General features: G+C 39.3%; 1 protein-coding gene and 1 long non-coding RNA gene across 9 annotated transcripts in view; one reads left to right on the plus strand and one right to left on the minus strand.

Annotated features, from left to right (window-relative positions):
• LOC310766674 overlaps nt 1-15,583 on the minus strand; it is a 72,514-nt gene extending 56,931 nt beyond the window's left edge. Inside the window, exons 1-3 of one of the 2 annotated variants that reach the window (XR_014550341.1) lie at nt 15,311-15,583; nt 11,367-11,484; nt 9,640-9,815 (exon numbers count right to left, since the gene is read on the minus strand). This is a non-coding gene — a long non-coding RNA (uncharacterized lncRNA). Of the gene's footprint in view, nt 1-9,639; nt 9,816-11,366; nt 11,727-15,310 lie in introns of those variants that run through there. The other variant, XR_014550342.1, reaches the window with a different exon arrangement.
• Nucleotides 15,584-16,696: 1,113 nt separating this feature from the next.
• Nucleotides 16,697-20,328, plus strand: part of SPIDR (scaffold protein involved in DNA repair) — a 161,904-nt gene continuing 158,272 nt past the window's right edge. For 2 of the 7 annotated variants that reach the window (XM_083622895.1, XM_083622898.1), the window contains exons 1-3: nt 16,719-16,959; nt 19,177-19,332; nt 20,255-20,324. In XM_083622895.1, coding sequence (XP_083479021.1) covers nt 16,870-16,959; nt 19,177-19,332; nt 20,255-20,324 — 316 coding nt within the window. In that variant the 5' untranslated portion in view covers nt 16,719-16,869. Of the gene's footprint in view, nt 16,960-19,176; nt 19,333-20,254; nt 20,325-20,328 lie in introns of all 7 variants that reach the window. The other 5 variants (XM_083622894.1, XM_083622896.1, XM_083622897.1 and 2 more) reach the window with 4 other exon arrangements.

Consider the following 20,328-nt stretch of genomic DNA (forward strand, 5'->3'; position numbering starts at 1 on the left):
TTAATTATAAATAGATAAGTAAGGACTTAATAGATGCAAAAAGTCTTATTCAGATGTATCAATCATTTTACGTTACCCACCAATTGTCGCATGATAGAGTAGACTTTTTTTGGTCTCTGAATATGTGAATAACTTGACTTGCGTTATCTTTTTACATATTTAATAAAAAAAGTATATGTTACAAGGTGCCTAGCTCAATAGACTTTCATGAGGCTATATGTGTTCTATTTTCTAACAGATAAACCGGTTTCATTCAGGTACTTTGAGTTGGGTTAAAGCCAAGTACTTTTAAAGTAAAAGGCTATTTAATCCATGTACATGTCTTTCTTTGCATCACATTTTGAAACAAAGCAAACGGCAATAAAAATAAATTGCTCCTGAATCTACTGTGAACATATTAAGAAACACAGACTGAGAGATGGAATGCAGTCCAAAGCTCCACAGAAGAAGGCCTAATGCATTTCCAGAACTGCAGGTGCACACAGCAGGAAAATGTGTTGGGACAGTCCATAAGAGGGTAGCAGCTGGGCCAAGTCTTGAACATATGAAAGCCTTGCATGTGTATTGGGCCTTCTGAGAATACAAGGTGCCTCTGTAGCAGAAGAAAATCTTTAGCGCATGCTCACACTAGAGTGTTATATTTTAAACCCTCAATTATAAATTAAAGCCAATACAATATATCACTGTTTTAATGACCTTCTCCAAGATGGCCTTGATTTTGGATTTTAACCATTCACATCAACATCTGGTGAAGCTTCCAGAAAAATTTACACAAAGCAGGTCATGTGTTCTATGAAGGGCCTAATCAAGTTCAGAAGGAACTTCCTGGTTACTATCTGAAGGAGGCTTTGGGGCTTGCATCCTTTCTCTGTCCATTAATGCTGAATTAAATAAGGTGCAACAATAATTGTTCCATGTGGGAAAGTCAACCCTACGGCTCCAGTTCAATGCTGACATTTTATTAGAACTTTTACAGGTAATTAAGAACTGGGAGGAAAGCTCAGTGCTGTTTCACCCCAAGAGGAAATACCTACTTGAAATTGTTCTCCCCATTTTAACCCCCTCCGTGGCTCCTTCCCATGATCTCTCAGTTACCAAAGGTACTTCTTGTTTCCTTACAGGTGACAGAGGAAATGAGTTTAATTTTACAGTATTAATATTATTCAAAGTAAGTGTGCTTAAGTTGGGTCCAGGCTTCCTACCAGCAGAAACAGGTCCTGCTCAGGGCCTGATCCACTGGCTGATTGAGAGGATGTATGATTCTATTGCATGCGTTAAACAATATGCTCTTTATAATGCAACTTTACACATGCAATCAAGCCAGAATCATTGGAAAATAACATGAAGTTAATTTCACAATAATATATTATTCTAGTGATCGCTATTCATGAATATGTTTTGAAGCACAGCTTAAACACTAGCTGCTCCTTGCTGAGAATCTGGTACATTCCTCAAAAGGAATGGAGGAAAGTGTGAATGATTTATTTGAGACCCAGCAAGATCAGCCTGGACAGGTTGAGGTGGAGATGTAAGACTAGGGAGTTGTATTGGTGCGTTGTTACTTATTTGAAACAAAGTCCCACAAAACAGATTAAGAAAACCCACTTCAGGACTGAGCTGCATTTGAAGAGTGGAAGGTGTACCATTTGAATATATTTTGTCTAATGTCAGTGCTGCCAGCTCCTTCAGATGACCTGTTTCTTGATCATTCAGCACGATTTGCTTGCAGAAGATTTAAAAACCTATGATTTAAAAAAGACTATGTCCAGTTTTCATTGAGTATTTGTTAGATTTGCTTACAGGCAGTTGCATGACAATGAGACCTTGCATTCATGCTGATTTGCTTGTGGATTTTTTTACACATCTTCCCATTATTTATTTATCCCACACTTTCCAATACATTTTCCTGTCACTTTCCAAACAGCAATTTTTTTTTAAATCATTTTTTAAAAAAGTGCATTTGTTATGCCAAGGCAACAGAGTGTTTTAATCCACTTTGTGCAAACCTAAAATTCAAAATAATGACAGTCTGAAGGCACCCTCTGTTTTTGTCCAAATTCTTGAATATAATACTCTTTCTGAGGATCAAATAAAATAAATCTAGCATGTAGTATTATGAAAACATAAAACAATTTGAGATAATTTGATAATTTATTGCATCATTTCCGTATAGTCTTTCTTAATTTAAGATGTACAGTATATAGCAAATGGATATACTTAAGCACCAATAATTCGTGATGATGAAACCATTTGACATGAGTTTTTTATTTGCAGAAGAAAGGGATAGCAGTTTCAGAAGAAAAACTAGGGATGGGGCAGAAACAGCCAAAATATCTAGCTAGCAGGACCAGTGGTCAGGGATGATGGGATTCGGAAACTTCAGCTGGTGCAGAATTCAGTGGCTGGGTTGCTCACCGGAGCAAGATGGTTTCGGAATATTACACTGATCCTGGTCCAACTGCACTGGCTACAAATTAGCTTCCAGGCCCAATTCAAAGTGCTGGTTTCGACCTATAAAGCCTTAAATGCCTCAGGACCACAATACCTCAAGGACCGCCTCTTTCCATATGAACCTACCCAGACCCTGAGATCATCTTCTGAGGCCCTTCTTTGTTTGACTCCTCCATGACAGGTCCGGAGGGTGGCAACACAAGAACAGGCCTTCTCTCCAGTGACTCCCCATCTGTGGAATGCTCTCCCCAGGGAAGTTCGCCTGGCGCCTTCACTATACAGCTTTAGGCGCCGGGCAAAAATGTTCCTTTTCAACCATGCCTTTGCCTGACTTGATCTGCATCCTATACCCTTTTTTTAAAATGCTGACTCTTTTGGGTTTTTTTTTAATTGGGTTGTTGCGTTTTGTTTTGATTTTATGTATTTGATATTTTATGAGAACTGCCCTGAGACCTTCGGGTATAGGGCAGCATAGAAATTAAATATAAATAAATAAATGATGGGAATTGTAGCCCCAAAACAGCTGGAGACCCAAGTTTGGGAAATCCTTAATTAGTGAGAGCAAAAAGGAACAGTCATCAGGATGATCTGCAATATCAGCTATAGAATCACATCTTAAACCCTTTTAGTTAGAGCTTCTGATAATTTGTTGCTTCACTTTGAATACACCTACTTTTTGTTTTTGTTTTTTTAAAAGGTGCTTTATTCCATATTTCTACAAAAAAGGTATATTTGGTAGTGTTGATACTATGCGTACGGCATTGTTTCTTGTTCACTTCTTGTAGATGTTGAAATGTTGGCTCAATTGTTTCACTTAGAAACATAAAAATAATGGACATCTTTATTAGAAAATGGAATGTATACATCAGCCAATAGCCAAACTGTTCTCCTAATCACGTAGCATTAAAGGAACTTTAGATAAATGCTACTGTCCTCATTGAAATTCTTCTTTACAGAAAATATGTTAATGAGGTAGAGTGGTTAGACAAGACTAAAGAAAATTAGCTTCTGTTATCTATGCAAGCATAAAATTTGACCCAAATAAATCTCTGTTAATAATTGTGATACTAATGTGTGTTGCTTTGGCTTCTTCCACTGTCGCTTGACTTGTACAGCAGTGATAATTTGCTTTTCCAAGGAAGCTTTTCCACGTATTCTATGCAAAATATCTATCTGTTAAGGTCAATCCCAAAGAAATCATTAGTGTAAACAAGCTGGAGAGTGTCATTATCACAAAGGAGCGTTAATTTAGTTTGCCAAATTGATTGGTTGATTACATTAATATCCTGTCTTTCCTCTAGGAAACGCAATGCACATGGGTAACCAAGCAGTCTCAAATCCTGATGTGTTTGAGAATGCCAATGATTGTTACTTCATGGGTACAGAAATTGGCCCAAGGGAAGCACTGGTAGAATGTATCCCTCTTCCCAGTTATTTGGTGAGAGGAGAACTTGTTGCCTTAAAATTGTTTCCAAGTAATGTAAAACTTACTTGGAATGTAATGTAAAACAGCATCTTAAAAAGTAGAGACATCACTTTGCCAACAAAGGTCCGTATAGTAAAAGCTATGGTTTTCCCAGTAGTGATGTATGGAAGTGAGAGCTGGACCATAAAGAAGGCTGATTGCCGAAGAATTTATGCTTTTGAATAATGGTGTTTGAGGAGACTCTTGAGAGTCCCATGGACTGCAAGAAGATCAAACCTCTCCATTCTTAAGGAAATCAGCCCTGAGTGCTCACTGGAAGGACAGATCGTGAAGTTGAGGCTCCATTACTTTGGCCACCTCATGAGAAGAGAAGACTCCCTGGAAAAGACCCTGATGTTGGGAAAGGAGAAGGGGACGACAGAGGACGTGATGGTTGGATAGTGTTCGCGAAGCTACCAGCATGAGTTTGGCCAAACTGTGGGAGGCAGTGGAAGATAGAAGTGCCTGGTGTGCTCTGGTCCATGGGGTCACGAAGAGTCGGACACGACTAAACGACTAAACAACAACAACAGTGTAAAACTTTGTCATTCCACCCTTAATGCCTGTCCTCCTGTACTGAGCAATTAATTAATTACTTGCATTTTTGCACTGAGGTGTCTCTAAGCAACAATAAAAACAGAAATAATAGAAACAACAAGCCATGTTTGAAGGTCAGCTAGCAATAATTACTTTTTAGGGTGCAACAAACCACTATCCATAGTTTAGATGTAATGAAAAGCCAAGGCCTCCTGATAGCTAATTCCACTTTTGCGAGAGTAGGAGCAAAGAAGGAGTGATTGGTTTGCATGCACAAGCGTGGGGCTTTTCATGGAGTTTGGTCTATTATGTGTGGACATGACACATGACCCAGAAGCTACATTTCTTTCTATATATTCCAAGACTTTATCCACCAAGGAGAAACATTGACCTTAATACTTGGCTAGCTGCTCTATAATGCCTGCAATATTGCTTCTAATAAAGCTTCCGATTTTACTGCAATTGTTGCCTTTTGGGAAAGAATTTGGGACATTCATGACACATATAAATAGTTACATAAAAAACCAATCAGCAGAGATTATGACTGATTGGGTTAGAGATGAAAGCAGTCTCTCTCAGTTGTATTTTTATCCTCTGGAGAACCACATTTCTCTGAAGTGCTTTGATGACACTGGTCAATAAAGCAGCAAAAGCAAATGATATATGGCAAATCTCAATCTTAGTGCTGTCCTACTTTTCATTGCCTTTTCGAGAACTGCAAGTGAAACTGGTGCTTCCTTTACCACTTAACCTGACTTTTATTTCAACAGTCCATATTGATAATGTGCCAGATAGCCAACACAAGATCTGAATTGCTTCATTGGCTTATTGCTCCATTGGCAAATCCAGCAACAACTGGATTTCAATGCAGATTAGAGGAAATAATACTTGCTGCATTTACCATTTTTGTTGTTGCTGCTCATATCCACTATGGAGTCTGTGTGGTAAAATATGAGCTTTTATCATAATTACTAATAAATACAGATTGTATTTGACTGCCTTCAAAAAGAATCTGGGGACTAGACAAAATGAAAAGGAATAATGCCTTCCATTTGGGGGGATGTGTGGCTACCTGATATTTTTCCTTTTAGTAACTAAGTTTCCTTGGGCTGCCTTCAGCTTGGAGGGGGTGTGTAATTTTTAAGAGGCCTGGAAGAGAAGTAGTAAGAATGTGACTCTTTGGGTTTATGAAACAAACTCAGGTTTTCAGTCATGTAATTTTTTCTAACACAACAGTAGTCATTTCTGTAAATCATTGCCTTGAAACACCATTTTACTGTAAAATCCACAGTAAATTGCTGCCTAACAAGGAACATCTGCCAGTATTTATTCTCTTGCAAACATCTCAACATTATTGGCTCAGATATGTCTGGATAGTATCAGGAGCAGGAAATGCCAAAGCAAGTTTTTCTTATTGAGGAACATCGCCTGAACTCTAGCAAAAAGCATCTACTCAGTATGAAAATCATTCTGTAATAAATCTTGTCTTGCTTTAAGCAAGGCTGGATGCAAGTTCTAAAGTGTGCTTATGTCTGGAGGCATAATAGGTATACAAATAAAAGTAATGTTTAAATTTTGCAGTGTAATGCAATCTAGAAAAGTTATATCCACAGCAGCTTTTGTGTCTTTAGTTTTAAATATTTGAAAATAATATAACTATATATAACATGATACTTTGGCTAGATATTCAAACTATGGTGACTCTTCTCTAAGACAGGGATAGAGAAATTTGTGGCCCTCCAGAGTCTCCCAAATTTTGTCAGCTTCAGCCAAGAGAGCCAATTGTCGGGGATTATGGGAGGTATAGTCCAACAGCATTTGGAAGAACACACATTTCCCTAACCCTGGTCCAGGACTAGATTACTAGTATTTTGTGATTTTTATCTTGTGAACCACCCTGAGACCTGCAGGTATAGGGTGGTATACAAATGTTGTTGTTAATAATAATAATAATAATTTGCCTATGTGGTGATGAACATTAGTGTTTTTGTTTCTTTCATTTTGTTTATTTTAAACAACACTTTCCCGGTAGTGATTTGCAACAATGCATCCAAAATTATAAATAATAGTAAAAAAGATTCAGCACACTCTGCAGAAACAGTTGGATCTAATAAATAGGTCATTCACACACTTCTAAAAAGGAGATCCTCTATTGAAGTTGTGAAGAGCAAATGCCCTAATGAAAAAAGGCAACACACAATACCTCTGAAGACAGATCTTAAAGCAGAAGAGAGTATTTGGAGGAGCTGCTCTACAAGTAAGAAACCCTGCCGTATCTTATATTTATACCTTGGCTCTGATTAAATGCATATTAATGAGTGAACCTGCAGACACACTAACTTTAACCAGCCATTGGTGGTAGTAAAAATATGATAAAGGAGTTATTACAGCTTAGTGTAATAATCACTTACTAAACTACATACTGAATCACCTACTGAACTACATACTGAACTACGTACCTGCTATATACAACAGTTTAGCTGCTGTGGGTGTTATTTCAATTAGGTAAGCATCCAGATAAATATTTTAAATAATAGATTACCCCAGATGTATAAACAATTCAGTGTAGTAGGTACATCCTGATGAATTACAGAACAGAGACAGCACAGGAATCACCCCTTTTATGTCAAATGAGGAAACCCAGTGAAATGTCAGTTGCAATAAAAACAAAGTACTGAGTTGTATTCAACATTAGTCATACTCAGGGTAGAACCATAGAAATTAATGAACATGACTAACTTGTTACTTTAAATGGATCTATTCTGAGTAGTCCTGGGTGATATATTGATAAGCGCCTCAGCTGCTGCGGTGAGAGGTAAGGCAGTTTCATCCTGCACCTTGTCAGCTAGGGCCAATGCAGCTTCTTTCATCACCACGGTTTATCACCAAACCACAATGTTTGGCTGGTGATACATGGCGATGTTGAAAACCTAACATCACCCAGCCCTAATTCTGAGTAAAACTCCAGCCATTGTTTCCAGCAGTGAATTAATGCAGAAAGCTAGCCCTGAACCTTATAGCATTATGGTTATGAAACAGAACCAGGGTTGATCATAGACAGGAAATTGGAAAGAGGGAAAAGGGAAAAGGAGAGAATCCTAGCATCCCACATAGTGCAAACTCGTTGGGCCATAGCAGGCCAACAGCTGGCCGAAACAGAACACACATGTTGAAACATTAAATGCATTTCACTAAAAGGGAAAGCCAGAGGCATAATGACTGAAGTGGAAGAATAAAACATTGCTTAAGTTGACATATCTGTGTGAATGTTGTAGAACATCTGTGGGAGGGAAAGAAATATGCACCAGACTCGAAAGAGAAAACATATAAATGGCAATTTTTGATAATCTGGAATTAAGACTGGAGACCACAGATAGAAGGCTGAAATGGGCTTGGAGTCTTACGTTGTGCAGGCCGCATAGTGTTTGCAAATGTGATAATCAAAGTTTATGGTAAGCCTCAGTAATATTAATATTTTTTTCTTTATGTCACTCTACACATTGTTTATTATCTTAAGAATGTAATTACTCCTCATTCCCCCCTCCACTACCCTAAAAATAGAAATAACAACTGCACTATGTATAACATCTGGATGGTGTCCTGCAAAAATAAGAATCTCAGGTATTTTGAATACCTTCCTGTATGATTTTGAGCTTCCTGCTCTCAGAGTTGCCTATAGTCAATCCTGCATATGGTTTCCATTAAGGAGAACCTTTGCAATAAAGCCTTGACGTACATACAGCAGCTAAACATCTGCACTGCATTAGGACAGAGATGAGACAAAACCATGATGCTTGAAGTTAAATCTAAATTTCCTACTGCAATCCTAAAGTATGATTTGTTAAAAGAAAAGCAACCAAGAAGAGTAGAAATAGAACCTTAGACTAAAATTAGCAGTCAGAAAGTATTAGCTGCTCACTATTCTTTATATGAAGTACAGTTTTTGACTAAGAAGAACACAATGACCACAACCATTCTGAAACAGAGTTCCCTCAATTCTCATTTGTTTTCTAAAGAAGGCAGGTGGAGTTCCTTGGGCTATATTAACATTTATTCCTGTGAACTATTCCTGTTGCTAGCACCTCTCTGAACGAGCGTATCTTTAGCTATTGCTAACTCCCATATCTATCAACCAATTTTCCATTTTCACCTTACACTAATGTGAAAAAATAAGAAAACTACTAATATCAGAAACATGCTATGTGATTAATATCATAATGTACAGGATAAGGAAAATGATGTTACTAACATGAGCAGAAACACATGAAGGTGGTAGAGTCAAGGGTGCCTCCCTTTACAGTGATCTACTTTACTTTAACAATCCATTAAACAGAGACAGAGCCTTAATAGACTAAGCAAATTATACCACCTCAGATTGCAGGCTAACATGTGAGACACATAGACAGTTCTAGTCCAGTCTTCTCTCTAAAATTTCATGATGAAAATATACTTGTACTGTCTTTCAGATGGTACAGAATACGTACAGTACTACTACTACAACAACTATTACTTCACAGGGTGAATAACTGAAAGAAAGAACATCTGAAGCAATCTTGATTCATATATTAATTCTAGATTACAATGTTGAACTTCTGAATTCTTTGCTGGTAGGTAAAGCAAGAGTGAAAATTCAACTCCTGGGTGTACCTAGTGCATTTTTACATATGCAAAAATCCACAAAACTTTGCACTCAGATGCTTTTGACAAGTAGTGATCGCAGTAATAGGGGATCACTGTCAAATGTTCAGTAGTGACTAATAAATGTCACCCAATGGCTACATGATGCCAATTAGTACTTAATGGCCCCCCATGGGGAGCCTGGGAAACAATCAAGAAAAATATGAGAGCCTTTTAATATTGCTTTGTTTTTCTTTCCTTTAAGATGCTAAGATAATAGAAAATGCTAATTTAACCTACTAAAGAAATAAATGTTTTTGGGATCATCATGGTAAATACAGTTTTGTATCCCTCGGCTTATATCCACAACTCAGAATGATCTATGCAAGCATCACTTCATTTCATGGCTATTGCACAACTTTCAGTGGAGTGGTGTGGGATAAGAGCTCCATTAACTAAAGCATTTGGCTGCAGAATCAACCCAGCATTAACACAGTTAATTTATAAGTGAATGGGTAGTTTCAGGTATGGCAACCTTGCTTCTGGCAATTAATTGGCCTGTGTGTTACCTTCCTTCAAAAGACTCCTCAAGATTCAGTGATTCATCTTGGCTTTTCTAAAGCAAACTTCCTCCATTCATCTATTTTCTCTTCTCCTTTTACTTAGACTTGCTTTTTACACTCCAAGCCTGCAGGGTCTATCTTGTATTTTTATCTGTGCACAGCACTCCGGCTATTCCTAGATGCTTTATAAATAATAAAAACAATAATTTACTGCTGCTGTCAGCAAAATTGCAATGATCAGTCTGTCTCTATTTTTTCTACAAAATGAATAACTACAAGGCATCAGTTTAATACTTCGGGGTGTTTTTACATGTGAGGTTTGGATAGCTTTTCTTTAAATACAAACAAAAGCCTATACATTACTAGCACAATGTACACTTAATTGCCCTCCTGTGTTCTGTACTGCAACAACAACACTCACATGTACCACAACAGAGAGTGGGAAGCTCAAAAGCACTTCAGTCTTTTTTTTTTTGTGAAAAGAGGTCACGCAGTGCATGTTTATTCACAAATAAGTCCCACTGCACTCAGTGTGGCAGAATCACATGAAAATGTGCACAAAGTGCAATCTTGTTTTTTCCTTTCTGCTTTCAGTTTTCAAACAACATGGTACATGATCCCAATGGCCAAAGGGCCATTAATTTACTATGATGCAAATTGACTGAATCTGTTTTGCTGCTGACTGTTTGATAAAATGGTTACATGGTGCCTTCACCACGTGTCCTAACCACCTGTCCTTACATGAGGAAATTAATACAAGCCAAAAATTCAGCTCATTGTGGACTGGCCTATGAACCATGCAAATCAGCTCTAAGAAAGGTGTTGTTGTGGTTGTTGATTCAATTCATTTTAAATTTGTATAAAATTTTATCTTCATCTAAATGTCACAGGATGGTTCGCAACAGAAAAATACAAAATGAGAATACAAAATATGTAATAAAACAAAAACTAACCAACAAACCCCTCCTCCCCACAAATACATTTAAAAAGCCATAGAATCAGCTAACCACCTGGTTGAAGAGAAATGTTTTTGCCTGTCACCTAAAGATAGTAGATATGAAGGTAGACTATAAGGCCAATCTTGAATTTTGCAAAAATGGAGGATATTACATTGGGTTATACCAGAACAGGAGAAATGGTGCAAAACACATTTATTTTTCTACTGATAGCCTTAGAAATATTATATATGTATGTATTTTCTCAGATAAATTACATCCCAGGCATAAGATTTTCCTCTTGAATGGTAATAACCATTGTGTCAAAAGGTAGATTGGAACAGCCTCCCTTAGAAACACATCTAATCTCCCTAGAGTACTGAAGGAAGAAAAGTTACATTTTCCTGCTTTGAAAAATTATTCACAGCTCTCTTGCATGTGAACCACTGAATCCATGTTGCAACCCTTACATGGTAGCAGAGTGTGCCTAAAGGTTGTTTTTGGTTGAATGCAAATGAAAAGAGGAAGATTCGCTTCTGGGGATTTTAAAGCTTTAACCAATCTTCCACAAATCTTCTTAGCATGAGGAGTGTGAAATAAAGCCTCCTCCATGGCTTAGCAAGTACAAGAAGGGTTGTTACTTTTATTGTTAAGTTAGCTGCCACATCTTTTAATGACAAGCAATAAAGGAAAGGTGCATTTCATGCACTACTCAGGCAGCATAGTGGCAGCACCTCTCATGCACTGCGCCATTTCTTGACCAAGCAGCACAAATCTTTCTCAAGCACCTGTACTCACCTTATCAGTATAGTTCACCTATGTTCTTTCCCAATCACCAAATCACATCCAAGTAGCTGTGCCATATATTAAACCATTGGATGGGTGCAGCACAAAAAACACACAAACAGCATAGTTTCTGCCAAGACGATTTATAACGATGTTTTAAGATAATCTCATAATGGCATAGTACATAGTTTACTGTGAATGTGCAAATGGCTCTTGCTTCACTTCTCCCCTAGTGGAAGTGACAAGCCATTATCCCTGGCTTAGCATTACATTTGAGCCAGGGATAAGTTAGCAACCATGGCTTGTTTGGAGTGGAACAATAAAACCAATCGCCAAACCAGGAAAACACTACTGGCAGAATGTTGGGGGCGGGGAGCTTACTTCATGTGATTCCTATATAATGTAGTCACTATCATGTGACATCCCATGTATTAGATAGAAATTGCTGCTAAAACATGTCCCCGAGTAAAAATTTGTTTCAAAGTGCATTGGGCTTGGAATAAATTCTGTTTCAGCCTCCTGGATTCTCCACCAACATTACTGTATTTTCCCAATGGAGGAAAACGAACCATGATATTGGGTCCAGCTGCAACACTAAGTCAGGGTTACTGGTTTGTTGCTTCTGTTTTTGCTAAGCAGGTCATTGCAATAGACCATTAAATATGGTTTACACTGACATGCAGACTTGGTCAATAAAAGGAAGGGAGGCATTGGGCTTAAAAGAAGTAGCAAGAAGTTGGTCGGAGGAACTTTTCAGACAGCAGATAATCTTGCAAATGTAGAACAGGGCCTCCCCACCAGAAAAATGGGTATTGAAATATTTGTAGGGTTCTCTCAATAAATTAATAAAATAATTATTTATTTAGCAAAGGTCCAACCCACAAGTAATACAAAAAAGCATGTTTAACTCATACCAACACTTGAGGGGGGAGGATTTTAAAATTTTTAGAAATAGGGAGGGAGAAAATACCACCAATACCACTTGAAAAGCAGATCCTAAAAGTGGTACAGGAAATTTGAGGAAGGGATTAAGGGGACTCATCTCCTTATCACTCATATTCCATCCTCTGCAAACTACAATTCTTCAATATATTTATAAAACTGTTTTAGTTGATAATACTACAAACGTACTGTTAAGGTGTTTAATTATATCCAAGCAATATAGCTAAAGTTTAATCAGACAATTAAAGTGAGCACAGCAGAGTGATATTAGCAGGGAAAGCATTCCTATTAAGTTCTTATAAAACATAACGAAGAGGAAAGAGGATATGTCACCCTTTTATTAAAGGCTCTTAGGTAGGATAAGCAATGCTAATGCCATTATCGGATAGAACAGGAATCCAGCATGCAACTTTAATTAACAATAAAGAAGAATTGACACTCAATTTCCCTGGCACTAATCTAAAAGTTTATTCTGTGTGGGCTGGGTGTCTCAGGTCATACCACGAAACAAAATGCAAAGACTGCATTTAAGCCTCTTGCAGTTTCATCAACACACTGAGAATTCAAGCAATTATTTTATTAACTACATATTAAATGCTATTTTTCTAGAAAGAAGTATTGGAACTCACCATGAACACCTCCCTCATTCTCTAGAATGGCAATGACACACACCTGACAGGTGCTGGAACTGAGTTCTGGTTCGTTCCAGCTGAAGAAAGCCCTGCATATTGTTGCCAATGCATTACTCCCCTGGACATAGCTTGCTTGTGGGGCTGGTAGCGCAAAGGTTGCAGGTTCGATCCCCCATATGGGACATATTCCTGCTTTGCAGGGGGTTGGACTAGATGATCCTCAGGGTCCCTTCTAACCCTATAATTCTATGACAAGCATAGAATCATAGAGGAAAGGTTGCAACATTTGGGACTTTTTAGCTTAGAAAAAGGTAAGAGGTGATATGAGAAAAGTTTACAAATTTCTGCATGATGTGAAGAAAGCAGGTAGAGAAAACCTATTCTCCCTTTCTCATAACAATAGAACTTCTGGACATTCAATAAAGCTGAATGTTTGAAAATTCAGGACAGACAAAGGGAAGTACTTCACAAAGTGCAGTATTAAACAATGGAATCCACTCCCACATAAGGTAGTGATGGCCTCCAACGTTCATAGCTTTAAAAGAGTCAAATTCATGAAGGATAAGGCTATCAGTGGCCACCTACCAGCCATGATGGTTCTGTTCCATCTTCGCTGTCAGAGGCAGTATGTCTCTAAATGGAAGTTGTTAGGAATTGCAGGTGTACAGAGTGCTCTTGCTCTCGGGTTCTCTCCTTTTTCTCTCTCTGCACCTGAGATAATGAAAAAGTCAGCATTTCTTTGTCCACTATATATTTAGCATTTTGGGTCATCTTGCTAAATTTTATAATACAGTTCTTTTTCTTTTATGGGGATATGACATAAGCCAAGAGGCAAGCATCTTAGAATCACAGAATCATACTGTAGAGTTGGAAGAAACACTGAGGATCATCTAGTCCCAGCTGGTGGGAGACAGACCCCCTGCAATGCAGGAATATGCAGCTGTCCCTTATGAGGATCAAACCTGCAACTTTGGTGTTATCATCACCACACTCTCACCAAGTCTGTGACTTTTTAAATTAGAATTGTGTCTTATTTATTTTGGAAAAGCTTCAAAAAATAGTTAGGGGAAATGTATTTGGCCGGGAACTAAATAAGAAATTTCATATACTAGTAGTACTGGAGAAATATTTCTGCACTTTTTATTAACAATAAAAAGCCCACTGCCTTATATAAGAGTCAGACGCTATAAAAGAGAATGTAATTTAACTTCATTTGATTTGTAGCACTCTGTAATACCTTTTTGATGTTTGAAACTGTCAGCATTGCAATGAGTCTCCTGATGTTCTGGTAGCTTTTACTCAAATACTATAATAATTATTGAACTATATTACCAGCAGTGCAATTCTTCCTGGCATATCACACTGTGCATAAATGAATGCATATTTTATTTGTGCAGCAATCAGAAATTGTTGTGAAACCCATACATGAATTAAAATGTTTTTACTTTTTGTAATTTTTGCTTTTAAAAACCTGTGACATAATAGCAAACCCTTTCAGTCACCATCCTTTATGAAACAATTTATTCTCATACCTACCATATATATATTATATAAAGAAGTATTCTAAAGAGAATTTAGACTGAATCCATTCAGTTATTAATTCACTTGATGCCTGCTGTGAAGTCCACATACTTCCCCCTGCGGAGTGATAAATCTTTTTACACAGTGTCACTGAAAATGTTACTGAGATCATTCAGTTCAAAAGATATTTATTTGGAATTAGAGTCCATTGATTTCAGTGGAAACTATATTCACAGCACTCCAGTCTGAAACACATTACTTGGAAGCAAGTCACATCAAGTGATTCAACTTGAATTTGCCTTTATTCAGTAATGCTTAGGATGAAGCCTATAGATAATGCATGTCTTAAATAATAACTGAAAAAGGACAAGGGGGAGGGATCTTCAGAGAACTAGCTCCCAAACCATTTATGCCAGGAGTGGCTAACATTTTTTGGTCGAAAAGCCACATTAATCCCTGACCAACTCTCAAGGGAACGCATTCCTCTTTTGTAAGCCTGAGCTCAACCTGAGCTTTGACCCACCTGACCTTCTCCCTGCAACTGTTGGCTACTCTTGTATACTCCTCCCTTGTGATTTCCCCTTTCTTCCATTTCTTATATGTGCTGTGATTTTCAAGCCACATCTGTGTTTTTGAAATGGTTGAAAAACTCAAAGAAACAGCATGAAGCATTAAAATGATTATGTTTACTATTTCAAACCCTTCAATTGTCCCTATTTTCCAGGGACATCCCTGATTTAGAGGTGGTTTCTGATTATATATCAGAATGTCCTACTTTTCCTTAGAATGCTGCTGCTTCTGCCTGTGCTGCCCTTCCTATTGCCTCCATCACTGGCAGAATATTGGTGCTGGCATCCGCACCAATTTCAGGTGAGATCTTGCTGGAAATCAGCGCTGGCACTGCTTCTCTACCACGGGCAAAGGCAGCAGGGCACCCACAGGGCTACTGCCTTAGGGGTTTCCGCTGTCTCACTCCACCAAATGTCTTGGCCAGCCCTGGGCCTGGTTACCTAGCGAGTTTCATGGCTCAGTAGCAAATTCAACTTTCCTCTCACAGTCTTAAGACTATATATACATTAGTGGCTCCAAACAAGGTGAGGCTGCTGGATCCTGTTGCATTTCCAGTTGGGGTTTTTTAAATGTTGATATATACACCATTGAGGGGGGTGGGGGTGCCTTAACCTGATATGTATTACTGGATTTGTTTACTTGCACCAAACGTCATCTGCACATGTGCAGCTGTTGCCTCAAATGTACACACCTCACCTCAACAGTGTTTTGAAACCAAATGGGAAGGCTGTTTGATGGGGAAAGCACCAAACAGCATTATTACTCAAGAAATTTCAGGATATGGATGGATTGTGGCCAGTGTCATGTGCACTCTGGGGCTGGAGTCAAAAACCGAAGGTGGCTAAGTGCATAAATACCGATTTAGCATCAATAAACAAGTCCTTATAATCTTTCTCACGCAACTCCCTCCAACCTACATTGGCTCCCAGTACGTTTCCGAGCACAATTCAAAGTGCTGGTGTTGACCTTTAAAGCCCTAAACGGCCTCGGCCCAGTATACCTGAAGGAGCGTCTCCACCCCCATCGTTCTGCCCGGATGCTGAGGTCCAGCGCCGAGGGCCTTCTGGCGGTTCCCTCATTGCGAGAAGCAAAGCTACAGGGAACCAGGCAGAGGGCCTTCTCGGTAGTGGCGCCTGCCCTGTGGAACGCCCTCCCATCGGATGTCAAAGCGATAAATAACTACCTGACATTCAAAAGACATCTTAAGGCAGCCCTGTTCAGGGAAGTTTTTAATCTGTGATATTTTAGTGTATTTTTGGTTTTCTATGGAAGCCGCCCAGAGTGGCTGGGGAAACCCAGCCAGATGGGCGGGGTACAAATAATAAATTATTATTATTATTATTATTATAAAGCAGGTACCATACGGTTTCCTGTAAGAAAAAGAGAGAACCCGTATATAACTGCAACCGACTGGGAAAATTATACTGTGGGCTCTGAGAGGATGTAATTGCGTCCCGTTATCTCAACGGCGAAGCATACAGGAGAGGAGAGCATACAGGCCGCATGCGCAGCGAGGGTAAAAGCCGTTGCGAACGGGGTGCAGCGCCTTGATGCTCGGGAGCCCCCGTGCGGCGAGAGCGAGAAACGTCAGAAAGAGGCGCCGGCAGCCCTCTATTGCGTCGCGCGTCACGCGCCTTTCGCCACGTCCCACCCAATCAGTGGCTCCGCCGATGAAACGGCGCCAAGCTGGAAGGGAGGGGGCGTGGCCTTCCCCCTCTGTTGCTGGAAGAAGTTTTCTTCTTGGCCCGTGAGTGGAATTCGCTCGGGCCTCTCTGCTCCCCTCCTCCTCAAGCCGCGGTGCTCTCGCTCACGTCACGTGGCACAGGGAAGGCTGGTCCTGAGTGGCGGAGATGCTCGTGAGGAAGGTATCAGGGCAACGGAGGACGAGGCGGGCGGCGGCGGCGGCGGGGGGCAGCATCCGAGGAGTGGGAATTGCGAGGGTCTGTATTGGCGGCGGAATAAGGGAGTGCCTGAAAGCTGGACCCTGGGCTTTCTTCTCGTTAACTCTGAATATTTGGAAGCTGGCCAGCATTGTGTGGAGTGTAAGAGGGAAGGGCGCTCTGCACGCGCCCAGAGGCACATATGTTTGCTGTTCTAGGCCGAGCGCCTGGTCAAATTATGCTCCCGAGGGAATATCACAGGTTTTGAGCGGGAGTGGAAACTTTATGCGTTTTACCTGTACAATAGTGAGAAGGCGTGTCAGGGAGCGTGTGCTGGCGCCTTCTTTAAGGGAAATAGTTGCTAGGTTTAATTCTAAACAACGGCCACTGGGAAATTAAGTGTATTTGATGGAGAATGATAAATGTGATGTATATTTTAAAAAATCAATAAAGATTAAATGCATATGGCCATGGGGAAGAAACCGGTACATAAACACCACACACACACAGATGTGCCTTTGTTCACGGGTTGGGAAATAAAGGTTTAAACTCTGTGGTAGGAATTATGAATGTGTGTGTTTCAAACCTAATTTATCTGTGGAGAGCAGAGCTGAAAATATTTGAATTTGATTATTTGCAATGCAATGGGATTACTGGAATCTCATGATGGGTTTGATTTGGAAAGACGCCAAATGCTAAAGAACATTGGATGTCAAATGCTGAACTGAAATGTCATAGTATGGCAAATATCTGGCAGACGTTCCGTGTAAAAGTTCACAAAGACTTGTGGAGAACTTTAGGGGACAAATATGTTCTAGTGGGGGACTGCCTATGGAGAGAAAGCATGCAGAGGCTGCACTGTTCATTTAAATGTCACCTTTCTCTTTCAACAGAAAAACTCAAAGGGGTTAACACAAAACGTAAAAAATACAAATGGGACAAATTACACTGAAAGGGATGACCTTAGTAGCTGAAATAAAAGATAGTTCATGGGGTTGAGGAAAGCAATTCTCTCCTCCCAGTTTAACTCAAATAAGTGATATGTAATTTTTTCAGAGACACCATTAATGAAATCTTTTGAGAAGCTGGATGTGATTAAAATAGTAGGATATTTGCCATACCATATTCTTTCTCATTGTTTTGGGAGTTGGCAAGGGCATTAGGTGTCTTCATTTGATTCAGCTGCATTAAAATATGTATGGAGAGGGGAATAGGAATAGGCAATGATCCTATCTCACCCTAATTTACCTCACATGGTTGTTGTGAAAATAAAATGGGGAGGAGAACCATGTGTGCTGCTTTGAGCTCCCTGGAGGAAAAGCAGGATATGCACATGGCAAATAAATAAAAAATAAAAGTATAACCCATTGCATTTAATGAGCGGGTGGTGCTGTGGTCTAAACTACTGAGCCTAAGGCTTGGCGATCGGAAGGTCGGTGGTTCGAATCCCCGCAATGGGGTGAGCTCCCATTGCGTGGTCCCAGCTCCTGCCCACCTAGCAGTTCGAAAGCATGTCAAAGTGCAAGTAGATAAATAGGTACCACTCTGGTGGGAAGGTAAATGGTGTTTCCGTGCGCTGCTATGGTTTCACCAGAAGCAACTTAGTCATGCTGGCCACATGACCCAGAAAAACTCTCTGCAGGCAAATGCCGGCTCCCTTGGCCAGTAAAGCGAGATGAGCGCCGCAACCCCAGAGTCGTTCGTGACTGGACTTAACTGTCAGGGGTCCTTCACCTTTACCTTTTATTTCTGAGTAGGATGTTTGACAACATGTTGCTGACAGCTGCGAGTGATAGGAGTCTCTGAACTTTTGTTGTGTCTGACTGTAGAGATATGAAGCAGAGTTATGAATGTATTGGCTGCCAGTATGCAACCAGGGCAAATTTAAGGTTTTATTGTTAGTGTATGAAGCCCTAAATAATTTAGGGCCCCATATACCTACATACTGCTGCCATCTCCAGGAGCCCTCCTTGTGATTCCCAATGTAGCAGAGGTTTGTTTTATGGTGGCTCGTAATTAGGTCCTTCAGTGCAGTGACAGCTGCCTTGTGGAACATACTGCCCATTGAAGGCTCTGACATTATACACATTTCATTAGTTTCTAAAAGTTCTTCTGTTTCTATAAGCTTCTCCGGTAGGATGTGTTAACTTACAGGCAGTATCAGAATTTAAAAACCTGTTTTATTTATTTATTTTAATTGTTGTACAACACTATGATACTTGTCAATGCTTGGTAGTCTATATATATATTCCTAAATAAAAATATTTTTCTTTGCAGAGGAAACGAACATGGGGCTCAGAACTTGCCTCTTTTCCGGATAAGAAGCCTATAGATGAAGGGAAGAGAAATTCTGGGGGAGCGGTAGATGCTGCTTCAGTTTCAAATGCATGGCTTCGTTGTGGTGACGGATTTCAGGCAGCTTCTTCACTGGAGGTAAAACGATGCTATTTTACTGAGTTTAGAACTTCATGCTAGTGAACATACATTAAATTTTATTAGGGCTCATTGATATTAAATAATTTATAGTTGTTTAACCATCTCCTTTTCCAACAGATTAATTACAAAAATATCCATATGGTTATGATTGACAATTCATAACTGGCAAATTGGGGATGATTAGAGGGGGATCTAGGGGGCACTTAATGCATCCTTGTGTGAGAGGATTTCCCCACCAACGTGAAGGGAATGGTGGCATGACAACCCCCTAGGAAACTCTCCCCGGATCCTGAAGTATTTGATAATTGCTGCCCAATCTCTAATACCCCTGTTTGGAGTAAGGTGTAAAATGCCCTCCTTGCTGATGTGGAACTTATGGAATTTTTTATCTGTAGAGGTTTGGCTCTCCTCTTGGTGTGTTTAGGTGGAGGGTGAAGATCATCTGTTTGAATGCACTTTTGTGATATTGTCTGCCGTCTCTGATTCTGCCAACATCAGTTGTGTTTTGTGGGGTTTGATTCATTTTAGTAACATTTCTTCAGTTAAAGCTCTTGATGTGTTTTATTGGGTATATATATATTTATTTCAATTGTAAGCATTTCTGGGGACCTTTGTGTTGGAAGATTCATAGTATAGGCGATTTAATTAATAAATACGATGCATTCAATGAATATATAAGAACATGCAGGAATGGTGGGAAAATCAAAGAAACAAGGGAAGGGGAAGAAGGGAAGTCATTGCGTGTTTTATTATAAAGAAAGATATTAATGGTGGAAATGCATATTTGAATGTGAATGTGATTTTAGAAATGGTAATAATGAAAATTATATATATTTTTAATGATGCATTAATATGTCCAAGAATGGTTTTCATATTAATTAGTATTCATTTTGTTTTCATTCCTTTTCTTTTTAAACAGACTAAAGAATTGTCAGAAAAAACATCTAGAGTTAAAACATGCTTTGCATCATTGCTCAGCTCAATTGAAGGTAC

Source organism: Podarcis filfolensis (genome assembly GCF_964270895.1).
Source record: "Podarcis filfolensis genome assembly, chromosome: 7".
Taxonomy (NCBI): domain Eukaryota; kingdom Metazoa; phylum Chordata; class Lepidosauria; order Squamata; family Lacertidae; genus Podarcis; species Podarcis filfolensis.